The 19,970-nt window shown below is 38.9% G+C and overlaps 2 protein-coding genes across 5 annotated transcripts; both read right to left on the reverse strand.

Annotated features, from left to right (window-relative positions):
* Positions 1-627: 627 nt before the first annotated feature.
* Positions 628-7,148, reverse strand: macc1 (MET transcriptional regulator MACC1). 2 transcript variants are annotated; one of them, XM_007569997.2, is made up of 5 exons: positions 7,062-7,148; positions 4,999-5,121; positions 2,867-4,920; positions 2,546-2,734; positions 628-1,625 (listed from the first exon to the last, which is right to left on the reverse strand). In XM_007569997.2, the coding sequence occupies exons 1-5, from the start codon at positions 7,108-7,110 to the stop codon at positions 1,422-1,424; spliced, it is 2,619 nt and encodes an 872-aa protein (XP_007570059.1). In that variant the 5' UTR covers positions 7,111-7,148; the 3' UTR covers positions 628-1,421. The 2 variants fall into 2 exon arrangements, with proteins under 2 accessions (XP_007570059.1, XP_016536157.1); XM_016680671.1 differs by lacking the exon at positions 7,062-7,148 and adding an exon at positions 6,308-7,029.
* A 6,480-nt stretch (positions 7,149-13,628) lies between these two features.
* sp8b (sp8 transcription factor b) lies at positions 13,629-19,115 on the reverse strand. Of its 3 annotated transcripts, none has more exons than XM_016680667.1 (2): positions 18,919-19,115; positions 13,629-15,005 (listed from the first exon to the last, which is right to left on the reverse strand). In XM_016680667.1, exon 2 carries the CDS (start codon positions 14,970-14,972, stop codon positions 13,668-13,670), a length of 1,305 nt encoding a protein of 434 aa, XP_016536153.1. In that variant the 5' UTR covers positions 14,973-15,005; positions 18,919-19,115; the 3' UTR covers positions 13,629-13,667. The 3 variants fall into 3 exon arrangements, with proteins under 3 accessions (XP_016536153.1, XP_016536152.1, XP_007570061.1); XM_016680666.1 differs by lacking the exon at positions 18,919-19,115 and adding an exon at positions 15,437-15,956; XM_007569999.2 differs by lacking the exon at positions 18,919-19,115 and adding an exon at positions 15,213-15,430.
* Positions 19,116-19,970: the final 855 nt, after the last annotated feature.

Consider the following 19,970-nt stretch of genomic DNA (forward strand, 5'->3'; position numbering starts at 1 on the left):
TAATTCTAAAAGTTGAATCCAGCATCTTTCATTAGCTAGTAGGATATTTTTGCCGTGTGGCCATTTTTAAAAACATATACACAGTTACACACAAACACACACACACACACACACACACACACACACACACACACATACGGACACCAGTCAGCTTGAAAACATGAAAACTCTCTTGACAGGCTACAATATTCATTATAGATAACTGTTGCATCCTCTGATTGCTGCTGCTGCTATAAAAAGGTCTCCAAACAAAGCCAGTCACATTGCATTAATTCAAATATTTACCACTTCACTGCACCTGAAAAAAAAAAAAAAAAAGTCTCAGAAGTGTTTCTAGCTCCACATTTCAGCCTATGTCATTACATCAGCAATGCAAAGTTTTTGTAATCCAATTTTTATTATGGAGATATTTTTAATATAGTGATCCTTCTTGATTTTTTTAAGTTCTATTTGTGGTTAACAAATTAAAAAAATTGGTCCTACAACCAATATAGACATATCTGCATTTTCATTTCATTTCCACCACCCCGTGTGGGGTGGTGGAAATAAAAGTTGTTTTGTCTGCACATCACATTAGATCACACTATTGTTTAGGACAAACTTAATTAAATGAAGAGACAGCCACTGTGTCGTTTATGTCCTTTATTAAATTATAATATTCCTACTTATCTAAAATTTCATAGTAAAAAATAACACTTATATGGAAAAAAGCAGTCTGTGACACATAGAAGGCACCTTCTTTTGTTTAAGCATCTTATGTAACTTTTCCTTTGGTAAAACAGTCTTATTTTCATCACAAACCTAAAAGAAAATTAAAAAAAAGAACTTCAGACTCCCATTGCTGTATGCCTACATGACATTTTGGAACTTTTTTTACTTTAACAGTGTTTTTTACAATTTACTTAAAATGCATTAAAAAAAAACATGTCCACAAGTGCAATAAATTCTACAGACCATAATATAATTTAAAAGTCAAACAAATACAGTATTGATTTGATGCATGAATAATCTCAAATGCAGTGGATTAAAATTATCTGCTCTTTAATTATTGACGATTTGTAGAACTAAAGTGCACTTTTAATGGGAAAAGGTTTACAGAGCAATTTCTGCTATGCATAAAAAAAATACAAAGGGTCCTACACCAGTTGAAATTATTCATAAAAAGGACATCAGCAAGTCACTACTGACATCATAAACATGAGCAAAATTACAATTTCCTCTGCACATATTCGACATTTGCACAGATATCTTCAGCACTTTTAAATCACTGCCTGCCTGGACTTGTTAGTTAAGGTGTTTTTAGAAAATTTCAGCTAAAGTGAAATTCTCTGAGAGTCCTGTGTCTCAAGCGAAGATGTCGGTACGTAGCATGTTTAGTGCTTTTCACACAAAGCCTGTTTCAGCACGGCAGCGTAAAACATTCAGGGTTCTGGGAAAGCTGCTTCTTGAAAGATGTCTAAGCAGTTCACTGTGATGAGCACGCCGGTCAGATGCCTCCACTGCCTGGTGATGGGGTTTTTCATTTTGTCCAGGGCCAGGTGAAGCTCCTGGATCATGTCCTTGTGGCTGTCTCCATAACGAAGGCTCCAGGCGTACAGGAAGTCATAGGCAGGCTTCCACATGGACTGTCAAAGAACACGATTTAAGAGGTAAAAATGATCAGAAATGTTAAATGTTAAAAATGATCAAAAATGTTTTGAAGTAAAAGAAACATCCATCCTAATGCAAGAACGAGTCAATCATGAAACAGAAAAAAAAAAATGTTGGACTACCTGTAAAAAAACCCACAAAAAAAACAAACAAAAACAAAATAAGTGTTAGAAATATTTAGTATTTTATCTTATGTTTGCTGTGGTCTTATGTTTACTGTTTTTGATGTGTGAAGTTGATTTAATGGTGCTGCATATCACCATTCTTCTGTGAGTACATCAGTTCCTGCATTGCATGTACAGGAGGAAACAAACAGGAACCGAACTCAGCACTCACACTCTGCTCAGCTTGGAGGTGCATCAAGACTGTGACTCAAGATAAAACAACAGAAGAAACAGTAACACTATGTAATTAACACAAGACAACAGAATAAGCTATGTAACTAGGGACCACCCTAAGGAGATAAAAAGAGAGGCTACGGCAGAACGTGCTTTAGAGGTAGGAGATTGCAACTGAAGTGCGTCTCTGTCCATTCTCCTTGCAAGTAAATCTAAAACTCTCTTGTCTTTCTCCTTTTTTGCGTGATGTTTGAATGTTGTAGGTTGCTTGAACCTGAGAATAAGTAAGCTGAGGAAAAACTGGATCCTGAAACCAGACAATAACCTAAAACCATGCCAAATAAATCCACCAAGCACTGGTTGAGAATTAAAAAAAAGAAAAAAAATGGAAAATCCTCCAATGGCTAAATCAAAGCCCAGAAGCCCAGAGTTGTACCTCTGTACAATAAGTTAACTTCTAATAAGAAATTAACTTCTCATGTTTTAGTTTATTGAGATGTACACATAGGTGATACATGATAAATCCAGGAAGGAATAATGCTGACTGTTAAACTGACCTGCTGACTGACTTCATCGTTCTTCCCTCGGTGTGGAGCTTCATAAGCAGCTATCTGAGCGCTGGTTAGTTTTCCCATCTTCTCTGCAAGCTCCCGCCATCGAATCCCCAGCTCCACAGCAGTCGACAGAATGACTATGTTCTGAATGAGCTGAGCCACCAGATTCACATTGTTCATCTTCAGTAGCCCCTTGATGATGAAAAAGAAACAACAAAAAAACACAAAAAATATTTTTACAAGGGCACAGAAAGGAATTACCAATGCTGAATGGACAGACATGAGTTTGATGAATTTGACTGAAAGCCCTTTTTATACACGTACCACCATTAGTTCATGCAGGAACTTTTTCCTTGACCTCTCACTGTGGCAGTCCTCCTTCAGCATTTCCAGGACGCAATCCATCTTGTCAGCGTCAGTTTCTGCATATCTTCTCTTAATTGTTTGCAGAGGCTCGTTTTTGTAATCTAAAGCATCTGCGAAACCTCTCCAGCTTGTGATGTGCTGTGTGACCAATGTCTGGATGGCAGAATACATGTACGTGAGCTTCCTGAAGGGCAGCGTCATGTTGTTCAAAAGTACTGCTGTGGTCACTTGAGCATCACTGAAGTCCATCACCTGCTCCACTGCTATGAGTTTGACGTTTCTGCAGTGGACCAAGCCAATTCTGCCTCTGAGGGATCCGATGTACCACTCTTTCACCTTCAAATTACCAACTGACCTGACGGTTTCTCTAGAAAGCAGAGCCACGGTTTCACCCTTAAAATACTCCAGGAGGTATTCAACGCGTGGCTGACGTAAAACCGTCTTTAGGGCTACCCCGTACCACTGCAGGGTCAGTGGCGTGTCTTTGAATTTGGGTAAATCTGAATCGCTTTCCTCTGGAATGGAAAATGTTGTTGCAATATCAGTCTTTATTTCCACATTCTTTGGTTGCCTCTTCTCTGACCTGATGGGTGGTGCAGGAGGGGAAGAAACCTGAAAGTCAGCTGTCGTTGACGACGAGTGTGATTCTACCACTTGTATGTTTAACTGAAAAGGAGTCATCTCTGCTTTCCTAGGGCAAGATATTGATATTGGTAGATGCAAAACTGTCCCAATCTTGAGCTGACTTTGCCTGACGTGTTTCACTTTGTCCTCAGAGTTGATTCCAAAGTTCGAGCCCTTAATATCCACCCCTACAGTAAAGTCCTTCAACTTGTCTGGTTTGAATGAGTGTTTCCCCCAAAGTTGCAGCACAAGCGGGGGCAGGTTTTTATTACCTTTGCATACATCTGAGAAAGGAAGCTTAGGTGGAACATCTTCGTGACAGCAGACGACTATTACAACCTTAAATGATGGATGGATGAACCTTGGGCCATAGACCGCAACGGTGATTTGCCGACTGAGGTAATCCCAAACTGATGTGGTGGGTGGCTGCAGAGCAGAGGCCTCTGCCACTGCTATCACGAAAAAATGTGTCTTCAGATCCTGGAGTTTCATCCGAATCACATTCTTGTCAACGTAACAGTCGTTCATTTTGGTGTACGGGCCATGTCGTTTGTTAGACACCATTCCAAACACGGTGGTCATCACCTGACTTTCAGGGTTGTCCTTTACCTCCCCTGAGAGTTTCATCTCCAAGGACAAGCACTCCTTTGTGTTGATGTTGCTCAGAAGGACCTCGAGAAGTGGGCTCATGGTTGTTATGGAGTTATTGTTGAGGCCAGGAGGAGGGTTCAGCATAGCTTTCAGGGTCACTTCCTGAACTTCTCCAGGCAAAACGTGCCCCTGTGGGACATGAATGCTAATTTTGGACTCAGGTAACTGTACCGAGCCGCCGCTGTGGTCGATCTTGCTAATAACCTGAAAATGTGTGGCCTGGGTCTGGGCCCACCCAGGGCTCTGACTCATCACATTTAAGTCCAGGCAGGAGCGGGTCAGCTGCCGGTGGCTCAGCCAGGCCATCTTATAGGCCTCTCTGTCATTCTTCAGCCACTCAAAGTCTGGGCTCAGCACAGGCCCAGGTGGTCTGGAGTCGTTCCTAAATTTTGGCCCCTTTTTCTCCAGATCACTGAGAATGTCTGAAGCACTCCTCCATCTCCCAGACTGGTTGCTGGTTTTGAGTCTGTTCGCACTGAAGTTCCCAATGCTGCCTTCATCAGAAGATATGCTCGTGCCGTCATCATTACCATCATCCGGATGTGCTGTTTCTCCTTGTTTTACTTCTGACCCATTGAAAGTTGGTTCACATGTGCCAATGTGAACAATATCGTCAAGAAATGGATTGGATCCAGATAGATTTTTCCAAAATGGGTTTTTGGTTTGAGAGGACACTGATTTTTCTGGACGTGAAAATTGCCAGTCTGATGTCTGCGTTCTTCCCGGTACAAAGCCACCTTTAAGACAGGAGAGCTCGGTCAGTAAGTCTTTTAGGATATTGAAACATCTTTGAGTATTTTTGTCTAGATATTTACCATTCAAGTTATCACTGGATGGTGTATCATCACTGAGATCAATTAACGTGCCCTCAGATCTACTCCTCATCATACTTCCAACCCGACGAAATGACATATTCCTTTCAGCTGCCATGTTGTCATCTGTAAACAGGAGAACTGCATTAGCTTAATGTTTGTCCTCAGATACAGTTAGTCTGGCAAGACACAATTGTATGTTTCCTACAAGGAATCATAAAATTTGAGAAAACTAATGATAAACAATGATCAGAACAAAAATGTATTTTGTTTGTTTACGATATCTTAGTCTAATTTATGAATAATCCATTCACTGATAAGGTTTCTCCACTCAACCCAGTCAATCCATAACAGACAACATGAGGTTTCAAGGAACTCTATTACCAGCAAATTGTCACAAAAACCCAGTCAAACCAGACATTAATTGGTTAGTGAAACTTGACAATAGAGAAGCTGCTAATTTGTTGTCATTTGTAGACAGAACTAAACAAAATACAGTTTGACAGGCCTGAAATAAGACGTTATTCTTAACAGTGTCACTCCTAAAGAGCTATTGTTGTTAGGATTCCGGGTTGTTGAGTTGCTTTGGTAGTTTAATTTCATTCTAGGTGCATTATTATCTTGTGTTACATTCTTATTTTCTTTAGGTTTGCCTTGTTCTTGTTTCCCTTATAGTTCAATACTTCCGCAATCAGTTAGTTAATCAGCCCAGACCTTTTGTTCAGCATTCAACCTCCAAAAGTATGTAAGCCTGTCATTGTCAGTCACTCCTCTCCGGATTCTCTCATCTACTTCAGTTTATTTTCTCGTCTGCTCCCCCTGGATTTATGGTTTATGGTTTTTTGGGGGGTTCCTTGTTTTCTTGTGAGGTTTTTTTTTGTTTATTCTTCTTTTTCTTATTAAATATTCCACACAACTCAACATTTCAAGCCTGCTGCAATTGGGTCCCTCAAGTAACTACATCATGACAGTTATCAAAAAAACAAACAAAAAACAAACAAACATTGGATTCACTGGATGCTTAACCAAAAGGATGATAAATCTTTCAGGGCCTGTGGCTGTGACAAGTTTTTGTCTCTTTTCTCAATGACAGAACATTTAGACAGGCTTGAGCCTGTTACCTATTCATTTGCCCCACACCCCACCCCTTGTCTAAAGAATACAGTTCAAAATCTATTATCAAGTACTGAACAGTACTGAAGAGAGAATCATAGAAAAATACACACACACACACACACACACACACACACACAAAAACAGTGAACTAAAACTTTTGCACAGTACAATAAAGCCTGTTTTTAGTCCCTCTTACATTCATCACACATTTATATTCTTGTTGGACCGGTTCACATTGTTTTTTCCACTATGAAGTGATGACAAAAAGTAGATTCAAATTAACCTCGGCTGCCAAACCCCTTGATTCAAGTGGGATAATATCAAGAATAATAATCAGTTGGACTTGCTTACCAGCTACTTGCTTGTTTATAGGCTTTCAAATGTTTTCCTTCTGACTAAAGTTATTATTGAAGTCTCAGATCTTCCTCTCTGTTTGTCTAGTAGGAAAGTGTTTCAAACCCCAGAATAAAGCCTTAACTCTTCACCGTGTCATTCTTGTGTAAAATGACACAGCCTTTTGAACAGTTGGCATAGTGAGTCAGTCATTAATTATGTGTTTTCTTACATCAGTGCACAAAAACAGGTCGGTCTTGTTGAGCACAGGACACAGAGGTTGCTTCTCAATGAGCTCCAAATAACATCAGAACTACAAGGGAAACAGTCTGTTCGGAAGACTGACAGAACCACGTTTATTCCTAAATAAATAATCCAATGAATATGACCATAAACATGCTTTGCTTGCTACATTATATGTAAAAAAAAAAAGTCAGGGTTACTGATCTTGTTCTAACTTTTACACTAAATGTCACTGTAAAGTCTGAGCAGGTGAACAACCCACTGAGTAGTTACAGATTAATAAAGCCTGCCATTAAAACCCACGCTTCCTATTATTCAGTTCCAAAGAAAAATCACATTTAGTTTGGAATAAAAAAACGAAAGCTGAATCTTACCGCCAACACCAGATGTTTTATTCGCTGAAAGAGACCTGTCTCCACTCATTAACTCTGAGCTTCAAAGAAGATCACCAGCCCCTCCTCGGCTCTGTTTGCTCTCCCACGCAGAGAGCATTTTGGGACTGGAAGTTTAAATAATCACAGGGACGCATGCGGAGGAGTGGCTTTCCGCGCGCGGTAACTACATTACCCAGAGTGCAACACCGTGTTTACGTCCATGAACACCTGAAACTGTGTGTTTGCTTCAGTTTCGACAAGAGCGAGAGATTGGTGATAAGCATGTAACAGGGATATTGTTCTCTGACAGGTTGCACAGACATTTAGCCTACACATACTGGGCTAGTTTCCTGCTGTTTGAAGTAAATTATCCAAGCGTAGAAACTACTGTCCCGCTTGGCTTTAGCTATTAAGTTATTGTTAGAATTGACCAGATTTTCATCTCCCTTTATCACAACCAGAAACAGTTTCAGTAACAAAACAGATATATTTAATCTCACTACAGGGTTTAGTATACTCTGTGCCACATTGATTGTAAACAGAGTTTGATCTTTACGACTAAAAAATCCTCAAATATCCAGGTTTCAGTTGTTTGTATTGTCTAGAAGTGAAAGCCTTGTTTCTATAAGCAGTTCTTAAGGAATGCAGCTAAGTATTTCTAAGTAGATTATCTCCTTTCAAGTTATTACTCCACTGTCTGAAGAAAATTGTTTTTGTCTAAGTCCTGTGATACTGAAAAAAAAAAAAAACTTTTCTACCTTATTTCTTTTATTGCTGCAGTGCTTCTACAGTGTTCTCTAACAAAATAGGATAAACCACAGTAGTGTTGTTGTGAGTTATTATTTTTTCATTAACATAGGTAATGCATTTGTGTTTATTCACAAATGCATAGTATTTTGTGGGTTTTATTTTACTTAGGGATATTTGCATGTCCAGGTAATCGCTCAGGGAAGTAAAGAATGTTAGTTACTCATAGTAACCACTTGATGGCGCCATTTCACTGTTCTTCCGGTGCATAATTCTTGAGGCGCAATTGCATTTGGTTTCCAAACTTATCTGCATCTTTTATTAAGCCAAGCATTTGTGACTAAAAATGTTTGTGTACGGGGCTGAAGGTTAGATTTTCTTTTTTTTTTATCCCCCTGAAGGCTTATCAAATGTGCTAATTTATATCTGAAGAAGAAGAACACAAGCTGTGCTGCTGCTGTATGACTAATAATTCTTGACATGCTGCTGTCTGTTAGTGGCACTCTGAGAGGAGTGGTTAACCTACCTGCTGAGTGTGTGTGGTTGGTACCATGAATAACCTTTGCACAGGAATTTTGCATAGCTTAGGCTTTTATTTTTACTTTCATTTTCACCCAGTTTCCTTTCACATGAGTGACATTTTTTTTTCATCTGTGTTAACGGTTAGAATTTTGAAGACTATTTATTTGCATATAGGTAAAAAAAAAAGAAAATATTTAATTTGTCTCTGGTTGAAGTGTGTTTTTTTTTTATTATTGATTTATACACTTGAAGCTGAAGTGGCCTAATATTTGTTTTACTGAGTCATGAAATAATGTTGTTAAATCCATGTTAGGAGCCTTTCACTCTGAGGTTATATTCCACTCCCGGCTGTCATGTAAATTAATTTTAAACTGTACAACATACTGCACAAACACACCCTTGGCAGTCTTGCTGAATTTACAGTTAATTATTTGGACTAACCTCTGGAACGTGTCCAACTGCTTTTCCCAGGAGACTTGCTGGCTTGATGACAGTGTGGTTGGCGGTTCAAACCACAAAATTGGCCCCAGATGCATCATCGCAGAGAGGTGTGCAAGAACACCACGGGGATTAAAAACAAAACAAAACAAAACAAAAAAAAAAAGCAGCGTGTCATAAGATTCAGCTGAAGCTTTATTCAACAGGATATATCATTAAAATCACTAATGCTTTCGTGCAGTTTGGCTTTATAACCATCCTGTTTTCCAAGAGACTGACTCAAAGCTGGGAGGTATTTCTTGTGGTCTCCCCATCCCCACTTGGCTGTTTTCCTTCCTTTTTCCTTTTCCTGGCACTCGGGCACTTCCTGAGGCCATCTTAATTTAAATCAGGCCTGTGGTTGGACGTTCCTCTGATGACCAACTGACACCACAACAGTCTGGGAAGGTGATAATAACGCAACAACACAAGGCAGAAAACACAACATGCGGGGCAAATGAGTCTTCAGATTAAATCTGATAGTTTTCTCTGTGTGTTTTGTTGTTGTTTTTTATTTAAACAGCTTCCAACTTGATTTATTTTTGTTTTCTTTCCTTTTTTTGTACTTTTAAAGGGAAACTTTTTTAAAATGGTTAGGAAAAATCAAATAAAAGCTATTCAAGTAAGGGAGGAAAATAAGGTTTTTTGTCGTATTTGGATGAAAATAAACAATTTTGTTTCATCACCTGAAATTTTCTTTTGTATTTAAAAACTGCTCTGTAGATTTTTAAAATTAATTTTAATCAGGCTCTTGAGGATACAGGTCGAAGGTCATTTTATACGGTGCCACATTAGCATATCACTATATATATATAAAAATAAAAAACCGTCATATAATTAGCCAAAATTTAACTCTTTGATTTGAATCTTAGAATCACTTGCTTTCTCTAAAGAGATCAGAACAAAACTGCTGTGCTTGTTTTTTTGGAAACTTGTGCATCGCAATACAAGACTGACAAAAGAAAATCTGAAGAAATAAACACAAATTTAAAGCATTCTACTTTTCAGTTTTTTTTATGTAATGATAAGAAGAAATACTGAGGAATATCTGGTAATATTACGTTTACTCTCTTTCTTTGCTAAATTATTAAGTACTTCAAAGTAATTTGAGAGATAAAGTCAAATATAGAAACACTCTGAGTAACTGTCCTAAAAGAACCAGACAGATTCCTTTTAAATACAGATTTTTATAGCAGTTAAAAGATCTAGATTGTGCCACAAAATTTAGGGGAGGACCAAGGTTGGATTTTTACTTACTTTTACATTAATTGTCCATCACTGAGTCATCCTACAGCAGGCTTCACTTTATTAAATCAAATCTTACTGTAGCGGATCAAAACTGGCATTCAGTTTTTTTTTTTTGTTTGTTTTTTTGTTTGTTAATTACAGCAAAGAGTAAATGCCCTGCAGCAGTGACAAATAGCTTGTCATAATAGGATCGGTTGTCCCTGTAGCTATCGACGATGACTTCACAAAATTATTGCAATTGTTTTATTGTCATTTGTGGCCTTTTTTTCCACCTAGAAACATCAATAGGGTTAGAAATGTATACAACCGAGTGACTTTGTATCATAAATTTGAGCAAGATTAGCAAATTATTGTGAATTGGAGAAGTAGATCATTTAGTTTTGCCTTAATGGTGGATCAATAATCAAAGTTAGAAAAAAGAGCAGGGAACATATTTCACATTTCACGCCTGTTTTAAAACCTTGACATGTGTGACAGCCAAACACAGAGCCAATACAGATCGACTGCTGCTCGGGCTTCAGCTTGAAATCTATTTAAATCAAAACTATTACTTTCAACTAATATTGGCTTGTATTGCAAAAAGTTGATCAAAAGTTACTACGATGCAGGGATTTTACAAACTGCTTCCTCTCTTCAAAGTTTCTCTTCTGCGTTTCACACAATGATCAATATACATGCTGACAGGTTAAACAACGCTAGATGGCGCTGCAAATGTGTTGATGGGAATCCGCAGATAGCAGAAGTTTGAAAGATACTCACACACTGTAAGACTAAAGATTCAAAAACAATATTTGACCCAATAAGAAAAAAAAACAAACATATTTGTTTCCAAGATTATACCTCACTTCAGATATTTTATGGTTTTACAGTTTAAAGGAGGGATGTTGCGTCCTGTAAACATCCGCGTTGTGGATTTGATTAAATCCAGGAACAACAAAACCATTGAATTTGAACAGGAGACATCTCTTCTGAAGGTAATTACAGAAAATAGAAATCATGCTAAATAAGAAGGAAAGCTTTGAACACACACACGCACCCCTCTAATTTTGCATTGCAAATAAACCAGAGTACGGCACAGCATAAGATCGAAATAATCAAATTGACTAAATGCATTTTAAACATTTATCAAGAGACCGTTTCGTTCTCTAAAAAGATGGTGGATTTACGCTTAGTTTCGTAGAGTTTATTGTAGCTCACAATTAATAGCATTGGGCTAATAACAAGTAAGAAAAAAACACTGTTTTAGTAAATTCTTCATGTGAGATTTTTTTAGGGATATAGGCTGTGTTAAACGATTTAAATATGTACTCATAAAAACTAAAACCGTCTCCATAGCTGCTGGCAGCTGAACGTGATTAACAAAATTGAATGTTTTATTTTAATCTGCTGAGCGCTTGAAAAAAAAAAAAAAAACATGTTCCAGAAAAAAAGGAAAATGTAACAAAGAGAGCAATTATAATAAGAGCAAAATGCAATATTAAATAAAGGTTTTGATTTAAAGTGGCAAAATCTTGTTTTCCGCATTGAGTGCAGTGATTAAACTCCTCAAGGGTTTTAGGTTTATATATAAAGTGAGTCGATTAAAAGTTTAAAACCGATCAATTTCTGCCTGATTCAAATATTTACGCAGAAAACCATTTTCTGTCTAATTCAAATATTGAATAAATGCCAAGTATTTACTTCCTCTTTGGAAGTCAAATAATTGTTTTTCGCTGCACAACTTTTCCTGCTTTGGTTTGAGCAAAACAAAACAACAACAAAAATCAGCTAATGCAACCAGTTGAACGTCACAAAATCTGACACATAAAATATTTCAACATTAACATTTGCACATTTAAAATGATAAATCGTCATTTTAGAGTGTTTTTTTTAATAGAATAAATTGATTTTATCGACTCAACAATGGAGAAAAGAAAACCGAGTCGATAAAGTTGCTTCTGAATTCATACTGACTTTATTGAGTGGCTCACATAAAAAGCCATTCTCAGTGAGAGAAAGAGAGCGAGAGAAAAAGAGGAAAATCATCATTGTAAAATTAAAAATCACTTTACAACATGCTTACTTAAATTAAACGAGCGGGTAAACAGTAAATGATTTTCAAACCATACAAATAAATTCAAAGTGCGCCTAATGAGAGATCCCCTAAATACAAGGCAAACAAACAAAAGACAAATAAGAAAAAACCGTGGTTAAATATTTCCCCACAAATACATTTCATAACAGGTCAAAAAAAAAAAAAATCAAAGTACATATCCGTATAATTATTTTTTTTTTTCCAAATATTTACTAGAGTTCATATACAACTAGAAATACCTATACAAAAATCGTCTCCTGGACAAATACATTGCTCACCTTTACATTTGGGCTGTAATTATTCTAACCTACATTTATGTACAGAACATTTCTGCAGCAAAGTAAAGTGTAAGTTACCTTTTACTGGCCTAGAAAACTTAGCGCACTAATCTGCAGGCTGTTGAGTGAACATGTTAAACAGAGAAAATGTTCATAATTTCACCATTCTACACAAAATCTGAATATATTTGTTCCAACCGAGCAGTGGCAAAGAGAAAAAAAAAACCGCACACACACAGACACACACACACACACACACACACACACACATACACACACGCATTTTTGCTCGATATTAAAGTGCCAGTGTCTGGTTTTTTGTGTTTTTTTTTTTTTTAGGATTATGGCTGTGAAACCGCTGCTTGTGCACCATCAGTCTTTTATTTCATTTTCATTTTATTTCTTCACAGCCATTTTCAGATTTTGCACTACGTTGAAGACTGCTCATAAGAGAGTCTTACAATTAAGACTCAATTGGCTGCATGGTCAGAGCATTGGATACAATCAGCTGGATTATTTTTTTTTTCCTCAGGTGGACTTGGCAGGTTTTTTTTGTACCTGGCCATATGTTACTACTTAGCAGACAGTCATTTTGGAGATTATTTTTAATGCAACCATCTTCATGCCCTTTCAGTGTTTTATTATATTCCTTTCATGCAGAGCTGCTGTCTTGATTACATATTAGTTGTTTGAATTTACTACACACAACAAATCCAGAACATAGAAGATAAGTTCTAGATAAACAAAGAATAAAATCTGTTAAAATTATCTGAATCATTTCAGTGCTGATCTTTTTCTTTTACAGTCTAGGATACTGATTAAACAAGAAGTGGATGCAGTGTTGTCCTTTCTATCTTTGATCTGATGGATGATTTTTATGAAGGCATTTTTGGTGCATTAATTTAAANCTCGATATTAAAGTGCCAGTGTTTGGTTTTTTGTTTTTTTTTAGGACAGTTTTGACAGCAGGAGCGCAACTTTTCCAAGGCCTCCATATTTCAAAGCGTTGTTTGTTTGTTTGTTTTTTCATGTCATACTGAGAAATTCAAGAGATTATTTTCACTTTCACGCCTGAAGTCACTAATTTTGACGCTTTTGATGGCACAGCTGAAATGACGCAGATTGCAGACTTAAACACTTAATTGACAAGTCAGGATAGAGCTGATCGCATACACTAAAGTATGTCCACTCGTTTGCATTTTTTTTTCTTTCTTCTTCTTCTTCTTCTTCAATTTTATTTTTACTTAACATGATGTAGTTTTAGAGGCCATTCATGCCCACTCCCTGGGTGGATTCAGGTGGGTGCAACAAGTCGGGGGAATGGCACGGAGGGCTCCCCGGCGCGCTGTGCTCGCTATCGGTGTCGCTGCCCCTCTTCCCCCCGCTGCCCCCGGAGCCGGAGCCAGCGGACCCCCCGGCGCTGTGAGTTTTTACGTGCTTGCTCAGGTGGTCGCTGCGCATGAACCTCTTGTTGCACACCGGACACGCAAAGCGCTTCTCGCCGGTGTGTGTGCGCAAGTGCCTCTGAAGCTCGTCGGAGCGCGTAAACCTCTTCCCGCAGAACAGCCAGTTGCACACGAACGGCCTCTCGCCGGTGTGCCACCGCAGGTGTGCCTTCAGGTGCGACGTTTTGCCGTACACCTTCCCACAGCCGGGGATGTGGCAGCTGTGTAGGCCTTTCCGCCGCAGGCTGGCGCCCGCCGGTCCCAGTCTCTCCGCCTCTTGGCAGTTCGGGCAGTCGCAGGTGGCTCTGCCCGAGTACCGTCGAGCGGAGGACCTCGGGGAGCCCGCTAATGCTGCAGGGGGACCCCCCGAGAGCATAGTCCCACCTGCTCCAGTTAGCGGCGAGGGGCTCGTGTCCGGATAAGAGGGTAACACCGGCTTGAAACCGTCCATCAGGTGTTGGCCGGTTGTCAACAGGTGTGGAGAGGGGCTCGTGCTGAAAGCAGAGTGACTTAAACTGGAGTAGTCAGAATTATATCCTCCGAGGGGAGAGTGTAAGGAGGTCTGCAGTCCACCGGAGTGTAAGGACGATTGTAGTGCTGCTCCATTCGGGTTCTGAACGTCAATCCACCCCGCTGCTCCCACGTCCCACCAGGCAGAAGCTCCGGTGGTGCCGACCTCTCCCGCCGGGATCCCGGGGTGGGATGACTTGAACCAGGACTCGTACGGGTGCGCAACGCTCATCCTCGGATAAATGCCTTGCAAGCTGTCCACCGAAGTGTGCACCTTGGAGATGAAGACCGGCTGATGGCTGGACTCTTGAGAGTTGCTCGAGGCTTGGAAAACGGAGTAATCGTTTCCGAAATGGGAGCCGGACGACGTGCCAGACGTGAGAGAGAAGGCACTGGATCCGCTGGAGCCGTTGTTGCCGAAAGAGTCCGAGGCAATGCCAGATCCGTTCCGGGACACCCCGAAGCTGGACAGGCCGGAGCCGAGGCTGCAGCTGCTGGCGGCGGCTCTCTTCCACGGGTGGAACCCCTTCCCAAAAGACGAGGAATTATCCGATATAGCGGACGGTGAAGGGCTCGGACTCCCTATTTTGTTGCATGTTGCAGCCAACATGGCTAAAGGAGTCGATCCTAACCTCGGCTCCTCCTAAAAGGGCGCACACACACGCAAAAACAAAAATCTAAGTCACACTGTGCAAAGTTTAAAACTTTAGCAGGTTAAAACGAAGATGTGTATGGCAATATTTCAGAAAAAGGACTGCTCACAATGTTTCAAATGATTTTTTTTTAAAATACTGTGTATTTGGCGGCAGTTTGCTTAAAGTTCTACTCTAAGATTCTCATCACTTCCTACCTGATCGAGAACAACGTCAAAGTGCAGACAAATTCCAACCTGAACACGAGCGAAACCATGCGTGTTTTTTGTTTAGCTCTATAAAGCAGAACTTCCACGAACTTGCTGCTGAAAGTATAACCACCGCACTGGCTCTGCTGCAGTAAGTTTAATCCCCCTCCAAACGGCAGGACAATGACAAGAACTAATTAAAAGCAGAAAGAAAGTCCCTTTTTTCGACTCACCCCTAGAAGTGAAGTTGCCATCACACAAAAACACTGCCCTCCTCAGAGGATCTTTTTATATTTATGAATCAGGAGCGCTGCTTCCCCCCCCCCCTTCTTCTTCTACTTTTTTTTTTAGAGGTGTGCAATACAATGATGCGTTCCGCCCATTCTTCCACAATTGTAGGCTCCTCTCTGGCTTTGAAGTGGCGCTGTGTGACACGGGCGACCAATCAGCTGCCCCCTTCCCCGCCGCACTGCCACATACTAACCGTGAGGTCATCGATAGAAGAGCCCCCTCCATCCCCTACCCAGACAGCTCTCCACCCTCCAACCCACCCCCGCCATAATAAAAGACAGCGGAAGGAAGGTAAAGTTAAATGAGAGTGAATTAGGAAGGAGGAATTAAGGGAGGGGGAACAGCACTTATTGAAAATTTACAGAACAGATCTCATAACATAAATTTGAAAAAGAAGGAGGAGTGATCACGATATGGGGTCAATCAAACATGCCTGCGGAGTTAGGCAACAGGCCATACTGAAGCCGTACTGAAGCTCCAGCATGCAAAAAAAACAAAACAAAAAAAAAACAAACAAAAAAAAGTGACAGTTTACACTATAAAAATGAACTCTGTGTTATCTTTGATTTTAGCCATTAAAAAGAGATTAAATCAAACATTTTGTAATGTTCAATAACTTAAATTCTAACATTTCTGGAAAACATAGAAAAAAAATGTCATTTGGTATTATTTTTTTATTTTTTAAATTTTATTTTGTCTGACTTAGAGGGGTAAGATGAATATTTAAACCAGTAAATAACTGTCATGAGCTCAAAAACTACACTTAAAAAATGAATTTTGGAATGTATACAATTTTAGTCATTAATGTAATTACATTGCTAACCAAAAGTAATAATTTGTAAAGTTAATATTCAATATTGGTTCTATTCTAACAAGATGAAGCACTTTATTTTGGTGACAAATATATTAAGCAAATATTTTCATATGAATATATCTGAAGATGTTGGATTATTCAGTTCAGTATGTCCAGTCAGAAGTTAGTAAAATGATGATATCTTTCTAATTTTTGCACAATGAATGAACATATTATAGAAGTAAAAAAAATATATACAATTTCAAAAATGTTTGTGATTCAGAGAACTTTGGTGTTGGAGTAACAATTTAGATTTGTTTTAAAGTTTTAACTAGTTCGTTGACAGCGACTATGCTAAAGTCAGAAATGTAAACTAAATATCTCGAGGTAGGTTTATTAAGTTGCAGTTTTCATAAGTAAAGGTTAGATGCTACTCTTTCAAAACAGGTTCTAACAGTTCATACTGCTTCAATGGCATTTCATTCATTAGTTTAATGACAGCGCTAATGCTAAAGCCAAACCTGCTAGTGACATCAGTAACCTGGAGGCAGTTCCTACCAGGGAGTATTAGATCTTGAACTGTGCTTTCCATGAAAAAGGGTGTTGTATTCTGATTTCTTGAAATAGAAGTTTTAGAAGTTGTTTACATTTTGGAAACATTGTATTGCTTTAACCATTTTAGTGATACAGCTAAGGCTAAAACTACACTTCCTAACAAGCTAAACTTCATAAACCTGATCCAATCCTTGTTACTCAGCAGGACATCTTAGTTGTGGTAGTCAGGAATAAGATCTACATGCCTTCATGGTCTAAATTTATTTACCCTCTTTTACGATTCCTGTAACATTTTATGCAATAATAACAACCGAGTTCTTATATTTGTTCAGTTTTTGAGGGGAAACAAACCAGATGATCGTAATTTTAAAATGTACCCAATTAAGCTTAGTGTCTCTTAGGTGTTACAGAGATATAATTTCTACTCAGAAATATTAATTAGACTTTTCGAATAAAATGTTGACACATTTTTGTATCCGTTTTCATCCTTTTATTGTACGAGTTTCTTTAAGTCAGTGAAGAAAATAAAGTTGAAAGTTTCTATTTTGAAATTAAGATCATCCTCAGAAGAAAGTTGTAGATTCTCCTTTTTCACCAGGGACGCAGTTGTTTGCTTCAGTCCAACCAAGTCCAAAGTTGTTTTGGATCTTTTACTCTGTTCTATTTTGTTTGTTTTTTTTATTTATTTAAAATTATACAATTATTCTGCCTCAAAGGGGAATTTGCATGTTTTAACTTCTATAGACTTAATATACACAGAGCATTACAGAAGACATAAAGGCTGCATTGTTCTGCTCGTGCACTTATATTGCATCGTCTCAAACTTTCACATCACTGTAATTGTGTCCAATTACCTTGACAGTTTTGATTAAAACTGTTATAGACGGTGCATTCCGGGGTGGTGCACGCGTTTGTGTGTGTGTGTGTCTGTGTGCGCGCGCACGCGTGTGTGTGTTGGGGGAGATTATTCATTTCATTATAAACCATGTTCATCTGAAGCAGCAGATGAAGAGGATGAGAGGTCGGCGTGGTTGACTTTAGAAGATTTACAGCCATTAGAAATAATAATAATAATAAAAAAAAGTATATATTTTCTTTCTAATTCCAAGACGGGTTTTGGTTTTAGGAATTTGTTAGAATAAGTGATTCCAATCTGTGCCTGAAAATAGAGCAATCCTGTTAAATTAAATTGGTTCGTCGCTTTCTCCACTGACATTTGGTGAAATAATAATAATGAAAAACTGTAAGAAGCTCGTGTTACATAATAAGATCTTGAAGGCAACGCGCGTTTGTGATCATTAGCATGCAGTGTGAGCTGGGGGCATAAATTTCATTTGAATTTCAAATTTAATAACGCGGGAGGTTTTTAATCATCCGCAGTTTTATTTGTTTGATATTAACATGCTTATTGACCGGGTCTGTTGACCAGCTTGGTCATTACGGGACAGGGAAAAGTTAATTAAAACGACCAGGGATTATTCATCACATCATCTGCCCTAACCCGTGTCGCTTCCTTTATTGCGCAGCGTGATAGATGGACAATCTGATTAATTCCTGTGTTTCTAGGACTGGACAACCGCTGTTTTTTTCTTCCTTCTCTCTCTGTGTATGTTTGTGTGTATGTGTGTGTGTGTGTGTGTGTGTGTGTGTTGGGTTCACCCTGAATTTCCTTTAGGTGCGAGGAAAAATATGGAGTGAATAATGTAAAGATTGTTTCTGATGCGAAACCACCACAGCGACTTGATCATTTTGGATTACGCATCTTGTTTAATTGCAAACGCTTCCAAACGCATACTTTCCAATATTTACAACAAGTAAAATTAAATGAAAGGGAAACGACACTAATTTGCATAAAATTACATCTATATTTTGACTTTGTAAAAATAGATCTCCACTTGTTTTATTATCACTGGGTATAAATTAGCTACATCAAACTGTGATGTATTTTTTTTTAATTATTATTATTTATTTTATTTGTAAAACTAAGCCAAGGTATAAAAATCAAGCGGCGAATAATTTGTCCCAGCGTTATAAAAAGCGAATAAAAAGTGATGGTGAGAAATAAAACCTACATACCGCGCTCCACCGCTCCTTTGCAGCGCATTGATTGACCCTCGATGTTGGCTGTCAGGCGGAGGAAAAACACCAGCATCTCCTGCTCTCCGGTGTGATCGTGAAACGGTGCCAGATAAATGTTACACTGGCAATTCAATTAGGAATAACTCGGCGGGGGGATATTGAGCTGAACCCAGTTTCTTACTCATACTCCTGAACTCATATATTTTGGGTTTTTTTCTTTCTTTTTTTTAAGTGAATGCTATATCGACAAATCAGTCATATCATTCGTTTTATTTTATTTGCTTATTTTTTATAGTTGGTTTTCTTTTAAGAAATCAACACTTTCCAACCGTGTGCACTTGGTTTCGCGCATTTGGAGAGCGACGTTCGCACCACAGCTCAAGTGTTGGCCGCTGGTGACAAATTACTAAGCGGTCTAACAAGAAAGAGTAATATCAGGGGTCACTGCGATAACCCCAGACAAGGCAGCACAGCTGCTCAGCCTATGCAGAGAGTAGAGAAAGTAAGGTTTACATGCTATTCTTTATCAACACGTGCATCAAAACTTCTTGTGTCGCCTGTTGCATTTCAGCAGGAGCCGCTTTTCAGCTCGTCTGGTGCGCACAGGTTGTTCCCCTCTAAGCGCACGGCTGTAACTGTAAGCCGCAGTTGAACAGATGTCCCCATTGAAGGGCTTTCTCCTTTTGCGCGCATGCAGGGGCTATATAATACCATCATGAAATCAAACTCAAAACCTGTCCCTTTCGCTACCATAATGACCGAGTTATTCTGGGCCGCTGAGCACGAACAAAGTCCGTTCAATATTGCGTGCTGAAGAATCACAGCGCAGCTAAGATAGAGAGAGAGAGAGAAAAGAAGAAGAAGAAAAGAAAAATAGGAGTCATGGCCATGGATGGAGAACTGACTATGCCACTTTTTCCTCATGTGGAGATTTTCAAAGAATCTAATCGGCATCTGTCGAGAACTCCGTTTTTTATTGTGGAGGTATAGGGAAGCAATCATTTGTGGCTTGCCAGCACATAGGTCACAAATACAAATAGAAAGTTAAT

Source organism: Poecilia formosa, unplaced genomic scaffold (genome assembly GCF_000485575.1).
Source record: "Poecilia formosa unplaced genomic scaffold, Poecilia_formosa-5.1.2 Scaffold253, whole genome shotgun sequence".
NCBI lineage: Eukaryota > Metazoa > Chordata > Actinopteri > Cyprinodontiformes > Poeciliidae > Poecilia > Poecilia formosa.

Excerpts from the sequence above, each read along its gene's own strand:
- macc1 (XM_007569997.2), bottom strand. The coding sequence starts at position 7,110 with ATGAGTGGAGACAGGTCTCTTTCAGCGAATAAAACATCTGGTGTTGGC. Across the intron at positions 2,735-2,866 it reads TCCTGCATGAACTAATGGTG|GGGCTACTGAAGATGAACAA; the intron begins GTACGTGTATAA and ends TTCATCATCAAG. Across the intron at positions 1,626-2,545 it reads ACGATGAAGTCAGTCAGCAG|TCCATGTGGAAGCCTGCCTA; the intron begins GTCAGTTTAACA and ends GTTCTTTGACAG.
- sp8b (XM_016680666.1), bottom strand. The coding sequence starts at position 15,457 with ATGGCAACTTCACTTCTAGGG. Across the intron at positions 15,006-15,436 it reads TGGCAACTTCACTTCTAGGG|GAGGAGCCGAGGTTAGGATC; the intron begins GTGAGTCGAAAA and ends GCGCCCTTTTAG.